Genomic DNA, 9,122 nt, shown 5'->3' with positions numbered 1-9,122 from the left:
GCAAGTCGTACGTGTGCTTTAAGATTGTGATGCTTGACTAGTGTATTTTAAAGAGGTAAAGTTGCAATCACTTGCTGAGTTTAACACTGAACACCAGCAGCTTGACATTGGTCAGATATTCAAGTGTTTCAGCGCGTTTTACCAAACGGATGAAATCGGCAGCGCTCGTCTTCAATATAGTTTTACAACAGCGTCATCTTGTGGCGGAGAATGATGTGGGATGTTACATTTATGCATTTGGAAAATGCTTTTATTCAAAGTGTCTTACAGAAAAATCAAGCTTTTGTATTACCATGTGCTTACCTAACAAAAATATGTTCTAAGATCGTTTTGCTAATGTTTCCATTAAGTTATGAAAACATTAGGCTACTTCTGAATGTTCTCTAAACATTCAAAACGTTTAAAAAAATAATTGGTGTTGCGAACGTTAACAGAACGTTCTGTTTGCAAACAGTAAGGAAATGTTACTTTTGAGTGTTCTCTGAACATTCTAAAAACAAGTAGTAACATTGTAACACTGCAAAATTGTTAGACGAACATCCAACTAAAACGTTTTTAAAAAATGATTCAATGATTCAACGTGAAAGACGCCGATGGGCGAGACTTCCGGTTCATTAGCCGCTATTAGGAAAATAACGAGAAGAATAAAAACGTGCAGTAAACGGTAAACCTGTTTGCACTACAAACAAGTGTGTTCTTAATTAAGATAAAACATCAAAATAATATGGTAAGACACAAATTTGCAATATCGAGGAGCAAAATAAGCTGTTTTGTACAGCTAAAAATGGCTAGACGCGGATGAGACCGGAAGCCAGACCCGAACGTTTTGAGAACAATATTAGCCAAAGTTCCGAGAAGGTTCCCTGTTGTGTGTTCCCTGCGAATCAAACTTTTAATTTCAGTGCAGCTACTCTAGCACTAGTTGAGAAAGAAGAAAAGAGACGTGGATACAGATATTTTTGTAAGCATACAAGCTCATCAAATTGCACAGAAGGATTAATTTATTCACATGGTTTCACAGTACATGACAGTTGATAATATTACATTTCACAGCCAAAATATTACAGGTGCTCAATCATATATTTACATGCTAGCTTTTGTATTAGTGGACAAATTAGTTTACATACACACTCAATTTTAATGCCAATAAAAGTGATGCATTGATCAGAAAGTTTATTCTTGGCATTGAATGAAAAAAGAAAAACAAAACTGGTAGTGTTCTTATCTGATATTTTATGAATACCCAGTATGTTAAACAGTACATCTTGCATGAACATAAATGAATGCCAAGAATAAATGGATTTGTTAAGTGACTTGCATTACTGACAAGCTACATGTATAAACAAAAATAAACAATGTCTCATGCAATTCTCTTCAAATTTTCCTTGCAATTTGGCTGATATAGTTAACAGGAGTGTCTCAGCCTTTTTCTCCTACATGTTTAGTGCAGCAGGACTGTGGTTTATTTCCCTTCAACCCACTATATCAAACAGGCAGTGATATAGGTATTAAAACACATTACCATCTTGTGCTGAGAATGCTCATGCTTTCCTGTAGTAATTTTAAGTGCTGTTAGCAAAGCCACAAAAACTAAATGCTTCTTCCCGCCTTCAGTTACTATCTGGGTCGTTGTGTATTCCTACCTTGCCCATGCTAACACACCGTATGCCCCGCCTGTAAAAGCTAACAATTTGCGATTGGCCGAGTTTGAAGGCCATACTCATAATAGCCATGCCCATGATAATGAACAAAAAGGTAACCATGAAGTACTTTGGGTGTTGAGGCACAATGTCACCAAAGCCAATGGTGGTCAAGGTGATGAAGGTGAAATAAAAGGCATCAAAATTGTTCATCTGCTCTTCCCAGCATCTCAAAATTTGACTGCAGACCACCATATATGCAAATACCACCAGCAAGATGACCAGCAGAGGGACTTTAAAGCGTTCCATCTCCTGTCCGATGCCAATGAATAATTTGGAATTGGCTTTTGTGTGTACCATGCGGTTGAGATCTGGGCACGAGCAGGATTTTGTCAGAGTGGCTTTGGGCTTGAAGATCTCTTCAAAAATCATAAGGTCAAAGATCTCTCTGTTGTTACGAATCTGTACGGAAGAGCGTTTGAAGGATGACTGGGTTTTTATTACCTGTTGAATGTTCTTTGTCTCGTGCACCATAACATCCTGGCTGAACGTATAGGTGGCATCAGTATCAGCACCTTGAACTTGTTTTGAAGGCGATGCCTTTTCATGCCTGTGAATGCATAAGCGATGTAACTTCTGCTGCCTGACGAACAGGCTGAGGCGAGTGTACACTTTAGAGAGAAGAACAGCTAAGATATCACCCACATCTGAGATGACTAGCAGCATGAGAGGGATGCCCACCATCGCATACACGATACAAGCCACCTTGCCTTTAAAAGTTACTGGATACATTCTTCCATAACCTGTTAAGCAAAAAAAACAGAACAGAACTGAAAGTTAGAAACTGTATTTCTTACAGAATTTTCATTTTCTTCACCCACTTAACCAATAGGTCTCAGTACTACCACCTGCTGGATGTCGTTATCAGTGCATTAGTAATGCAATGTGCTAAGTACAGTAGAAGTTAAGCAAAAATAAATAAACAAATGAAAAAAGGACCTCTCTCTTAATTGTATATATGCATATATATTACTACCAGTCAAAGCTTTTTGAACAGTAAGATTTTTAATGTTTTTTTTTATTTTCTTCTGCTCACCAAGACTGCATTAATTTGATCCAAAATGCAGCAAAAGCAGTCATATTGCGAAAAGTTTTTACTTTTTAAAATAACTGCTTTTTATTTGAATATATTTTAAAATGTAATTTATTCCTGTGATCAAATCTACATTTTTAACATGATCCTTCAGAAATCATTCTAATATGCTGATTTGCTGTTCAAGAAACATTTTATTATTATTATTATTATCAATATTTAAAACAGCAGAGTACATTCTCTTTCTAGGATTCTTTGATAAATAGAAAGATCCAAAGCTCAGCGTTTATCTGAAATAAAAAGATTTCGAAATATTATAAACTATACCATTCAAAATCTTGGAGTCACTGAAAATAAATTATAGAAATAATACTTTTATTTAGCAAGGATGCTTTAAATGATCGAAAGTGATGATAAAGACATTTATAATGTTGCAAAAGAGTTCTATTTCAGATAAATGCTGTTCTTCTGAACGTACTATTCATCAAAGAAACTTGAAAAAAATCTGCTCAGCTGTTTTCAACATAATAATAATAAATGTTTTTGAGCAGCAAATCAGAATATTAGAATGATTTCTGATTTCTGAAGGATCATGTGACTGGAGTAATGATGCTAAAAATTTTTACTTTGAAATCACAGGAATAAATTACAGTTTAAAATATTTAAATAGAAAACAGTTATTTTAAATAGTAAAAATATTTCAAAATTTTACTGTTTTTGCTGTACTTTAGATCAAATAAATGCAAGCTTGGTAAGCAGAAGACACTTCATTAAAAAACATTAAAAATGCTGTTTAAAACTTTTGCCTGGTAGTGTGTGTGTGTGTGTGTTTATTTTTTCTTTTATCTTTTATTCCTTTTCTTTTATTCATTCCCAAAGCCATGCCCCTTTTTTGCTGTCCCTTTTTGTCCAAGCATGAAAGCCAAATGTGTTATTGTCTGGGTAGGTGATAATATCTTTTTCTCATCAGAGCAAGTGTCAGAAAGGTCGATGTAAAAAAGAATAAGATATAAAAAGAAAGTAAGAGAAAGAAAGATGAACTCATCTCAACTGATCCGCCTCAGCTGCCTCAAAGCCAATGCTCATTAAGGTTAGCTGCTGAGATAATTAAAGATACGCCCTTCCTGAACAACATAATGGACATCCACAGCAATAAACTGCTGTGTTAGCCACTTTTGCATAATGCTTTTCTGTAAGATATCCTGAAAGATTGAAGTTTACATTCAATTACACCCTACACCCTAGTTGAGTGCTTTACTGAATTTCCTTTGCCTCCCTGTTGTTTCCTGTTCCATCTACAGTATACAAGTATACCAACGTCTGCTATGGGACTATGTAAGTTTGGTGAACGGGTTACAAAATAAGAGGGCGGATTGCTTACAGCAGCATCAAATGCACACAGCTATACAAATTACGATACTAAATTCAACTCACTTAACTGTAGACAGGGTTGCCAGGTTTTCACAACAAACCCGCACAATTGCTACTTAAAACTAGGTACGTATCATGTTCTGGGGAGGTAAAATACACTTTTTAGCGGGATTCCCCTGGTAAATATAGCATTCCAGGGGATGAATATTCAATAATCGGGCCGTTTTAACCCACGGACATTAAAAACAACCAGCAGCAACAGTGTTAAAGTAGCCCGATTCCGTGGGAAAACCGCGGACTTAGCAACACTGCTGTAGGGGCTCCAAAGTCTCAAAAATACACAAAACTACAAACAGTTGTGTAAATAACTTGATAATGACAATTTAAACCTTAATATTACTATTTGTTTACTTATAGCTGCCTCGTACTTATAGCTCTTAATCATATATTTCAATATTTGACAAGTACATAACGGTAGAGGACCATAACCATATGATCTACATAATTTATCTCTAGCTTAAACCTAGCTTTTGCCCATTGCATGAACATCACAACACAAACTAAATTTAACTATGTTACATCCTCCATAGAAGTCTTATCCTGTTTACACACACTGATCTTAATGGACATGAAAACGCATGATTCAATTAATAAAGTAAAGGGTAAAAAGCACAAAGTAATTCCTAACATGCTGATGGCAACACCTGTTTTCTGTCTTATCATGGTTAGGCTGGTTACTGTGGGCAACGGTGCAAATGTGTGTGTGCACTGGAGAGAGACTAAAGCCAAAGGTCAGATCTTCTCATGCAAATAACAAACTCAATGGTGCACTAAACGCAACAACACTTTGAGACAAACAGACAGACTTTAAGATATCTTGGTTCAAGTTAAAATACCATAAAACAGACAACTTTACAAACTTTGAAGAAAAATAATAAGACTACTCACCTAAAGTAGTGAACACTGTACAGGAGAAGAAAAGGGAACCGTAGAAGCTCCAGTTTTGATATTTCTCCTTTTCCTCACAGAATTTCTTCAGAATGTCTTCTATTATTTTTTCCTGTTTTGAGGCATCTAATAATGAAAATGCTAGTTTACTAAAACGTAAGCTTAAAATAGAATGTCATTTAAATACATCAGTGTTCACATTACAAGTGTACATTAGTTAAGCTACATTTTACACCATACAGTATTTTATAAAAAAAAAAAAAAAAAATAGAATAATATACGCAGTGAAACTATACATAGCCTATACATAGGCTACAATAGGCTAAATTACAATTTATATATGTATAAGCTCAAAATAAGACCTGTGTGATTCTGCATTGTCTCCACCACTTTTCTCACCACCGCCGTGATGTTCTCCGGCTCCTCGTAAGCATTGCACTCAATGTTTTGAAAAATTACCGCTCCTAAAACCGCATATAAAATGAGTGATAAAATGAGGAAAACATGAGGAAAGAAACGCCAAAACAGTTTCGCGCATCTTCTTTTTGCGTCTGACTTTGGTTCCTCTTCTAGCTCCACGGACATCTCTCAGTTACTCAGAGGCGCGGTAATGGCTGAGGAGATGAGTGTGTCTTCTCATGGCAGTGTGGTCAGGATCCGTGTGGACACCACCCTGCTGCAGAAACAAGCCACAGACATAAACTGCCTGTTCAACTTAATGTTTAATAGTTTAAACAGTGATCTCGCAGCTGTACGCCCTCAAAAAGTATTCGTTAAACTCTTGTAGCCATACAGTTTACCATACAGTTCTACGAAGAGACAACAAGCAGTATATCTTATCTGGGAAGCCCATTGTGAACGCATTGGGAGCGACAGGTGCAGATGTGTGAAATTTTAGCCTGAATGCCAGAGCTGCCCTTGAACCGTGCTTGGATATTTACGAGTCGTTCCCAAAAAAGAAAAAGGGTGTCTTTTTGTCCACATGAACATATGAGCAAACATTGTTTTTGGGTTGACAGCTGTGATGTGTAGCTCTGTAGTTAACTGTTGAATATCACAGTAAGCTACTTGTTGACGTTTCCATAAACGTTTTTTTAAGGCATAGCTATATCCATAGTGTATATATCCGTAGTATATATATACACACTACCAGTCAAAAAAATTTAAACAGTAAGATTTTTAATGTTTTTTTTAAAGAAGTCTCTTTTGCTCACCAAGTCTGTATTGTCTAATTTTGAAATATTTTTACTATTTAAAATAACTTTTTTTCTATTTGAATATATTTTAAAATGTAATTTATTCCTGTGATTTCAAAGCTGAGTTTTTAGTATCATTACTCCAGTCACACGATCCTTCAGAAATCATTCTAATAGGCTTTTCTGATTTGCTGCTCAAAAAACTATTATTATAATATTTATCCTTAAAACAGATGAGTAGAATTTTTCAGGTTTCGATGAATAGAAAGTTCAAAAGAACAACATTTATCTGAAATAGACATCTTTTGATCAATTTAAAACATCCTTGCTAAATAAGTATTTTTTATCACCTCCCCCCTCAAAAAAAATAAAAAAATTACTATATACATATATATATATATATATATATATATATATAAACAAAAGCTTTTAATGTCAAATAAATGCTGATCTTTAGATCTTTCAATTCATCAAAGAATCCTGGAAAAAATACTTAACTGTTATAAATATTGATAATAATAATAATAAAAAATGTTTCTTGAACAGCAAATCGACATATTACAATGATTTCTGAAGGATCATGTGACACTGAAAACTGGAGTGATGGTGCTGAAAATTTAGCTTTGACCACAAATAAATTACATTTTATAATATATTGAAATAGAAAAAAGTTATTTTTAATAGTAAAAAATCCACAATCCATTTTCTATCAAACTTTTGCCTATAATGTATATATAGAAATTGTATTAAACTTGCATGGTAAAATATTACAATGCTCATCACACACCAAAATGATTTTGTTAGTTGTAAGATGATGTTGGTTATGTCTCCTTCAGTATTTCATTGCCTGTGCAGTTTAGGTGTGGTCTTTTACAAGTATCTTCACATGTTTGAATTATTTATGACCATTCTGCCATGCACTTATCTAATACATTTGACTCTTGTGCATCTTCAGGGTTTCGCCTAGCAGGGTCGTATGAAAACTTCAAGATGCACTTGATGGGTCACTTATAACTTATTAACTCGCAATGATTCAGTTAAGGGGAAATGCTGTAAAGTCTGACTCAAATCAGACTACACTTAAGACTATACACATATCTATGTCTGGACACCTCTGCTCTCACTTTCACTTAACATCAGACTGAATCTTAAAACAGAAGTAGTGTGGCAGAAGACTACACCTCCCATATAAAGAAACCCATGTTGTCTCTTTGTATATACCTGGTTTTGGAATGGTATACTAGCAGTCAGATGCTTTGACAGCTTCATTGCCTGGTTAATGTTAAATGACTAAATATTTATGCAGAAAGCCAGAGTGTTGGCCACTCACAGATTCCAGATCAGCTACTGGACAGACGCAGCTTCTTCATGGCCATCCTGGAAAATAATGATGTCATTTTGTTGGTCTCATGAGCTCATGTAAGCAATGGGATTCCTCAGTTTGAGACCAGTGCTCTATACTTGTGTTTGAGTGTTTCCCATCACATGGGTCAGAAACTGTTGAGTTATAAGATAAGGTATTTTCACCAGCTGTCTGAACAGACTAAATTACTGACATATTATTCAAAAATAATATAAACGATATAAAAAAATCATATGCTAATGAGTTTTTTTTTTTTTTTAAATATTGCTTTGAATTAGTCAGCATTTGGACGGCACACAAGTAAACATGAAGGCATGGAAACCCATTTCTCCCACATAATGAAACTTTATTTGATAAAGTCATAATTCTAAACATAATTCTGACATCAAATAGTCAAAATTAAATGATAAAAAGTCATAAATTACATAAAAAGATGTAATTATGGAATTTGTCAAAATTTGAAATTATTACATAAGTCATAATTACACAGTAAAAAAAATGTTGATGTAAAAAATCTGATTATTGGAGTATATTTTACAAGACAATACTATTACATTCTTCAATATTTCATGCTTAAGTGTTACTTGCCTGTTATCTTTGAAATTTACTAGCAAAAACTAGATTAACTAGGTGGAAACTATCACAAATTATGATATAAAAAGTCAAGATTATAAGATAAAAATGTTAAATTATTACATAAGTCAAAATTACGACATTAAAGTAAATTATGACAAAAAGATAATTATTGAATAAAAAGTCAGAATTATTTATTTATTTATTATGTAACTTTTTATGTCATAATTATGCGATATGTGACTCTGGTGTCCCCAGAATGTGTCTGTTAAGTTTCAGCTCAAAATACCTCACAGATCATTTATTATATCATTTTTAAAAAATGCCTGTTTTGCGTGGAAGCAGAAACAGTGTTTTCCTGCATTCGCAATGCAAATGAGCTGCTGCTCCCTGCTCGCTTTGTTTCACAATTACAGTGTATACGTTTTTCGTTATTTACCTCAAAAGAAAGGAAGTGAAAAGTGACAATATGCCCCTATGTAACACTGTAACATTACCATATGAGAGCATGAAATGTTATCTGATCGAATGAAAAAAATATACAAGACAAACTAAAATATTTTGTCAATAAAATAAAACAATTAACTTTTTCAAATTAAAAAATGGCGTTTTTTAAGAATTAAAAAAATTCTAATTTTTGAGGTTCACATCGCACCCAGGCGTGGGACGGCCCTGATGGCAAAACACAGCTATACAGTATAGTTCAAAACAATGTGGGCAAATAGATGAAACACATTCAGACATTAGAGAAACACTCCCCTCCCTCCAAACACAGCTCTCATAGAACACGAGACACATAAACGAGCCAAAATGCTTTACATTTCTTGAAATAATAATTTTTCAACATTAAACATCGATTGTCAGTCTTTATTCACCTGTTTCTTGTGGTTTTTTATTAAAATCCATAAAAGTAAATAGTGAAAACTACATTGCTAATG

General features: G+C 34.1%; 1 protein-coding gene across 1 annotated transcript; it reads right to left on the bottom strand.

The window, feature by feature from the left end:
* Window positions 1–1,059: 1,059 nt before the first annotated feature.
* kcnk18 (potassium channel, subfamily K, member 18) lies at window positions 1,060–5,818 on the bottom strand. The gene is made up of 3 exons (XM_051133929.1): window positions 5,415–5,818; window positions 5,053–5,178; window positions 1,060–2,443 (listed from the first exon to the last, which is right to left on the bottom strand). Exons 1-3 carry the CDS (start codon window positions 5,635–5,637, stop codon window positions 1,611–1,613), a joined length of 1,182 nt encoding a protein of 393 aa, XP_050989886.1. The 5' UTR covers window positions 5,638–5,818; the 3' UTR covers window positions 1,060–1,610.
* Between the last annotated feature and the right edge of the window lie 3,304 nt (window positions 5,819–9,122).

The sequence above is a fragment of the Labeo rohita genome, chromosome 17 (assembly GCF_022985175.1).
Source record: "Labeo rohita strain BAU-BD-2019 chromosome 17, IGBB_LRoh.1.0, whole genome shotgun sequence".
Lineage (NCBI taxonomy): Eukaryota > Metazoa > Chordata > Actinopteri > Cypriniformes > Cyprinidae > Labeo > Labeo rohita.
This window is presented reverse-complemented; position numbering and strand designations above follow the sequence as displayed.

Coding starts and splice junctions, on each gene's coding strand:
- kcnk18 (XM_051133929.1), bottom strand. CDS start 5,637: ATGTCCGTGGAGCTAGAAGAGGAACCAAAGTCAGACGCAAAAAGAAGA. Junction 5,179..5,414: donor GACAATGCAGAATCACACAG/GTCTTATTTTGA, acceptor TTTCATTATTAG/ATGCCTCAAAACAGGAAAAA. Junction 2,444..5,052: donor TACAGTGTTCACTACTTTAG/GTGAGTAGTCTT, acceptor TTTGCTTAACAG/GTTATGGAAGAATGTATCCA.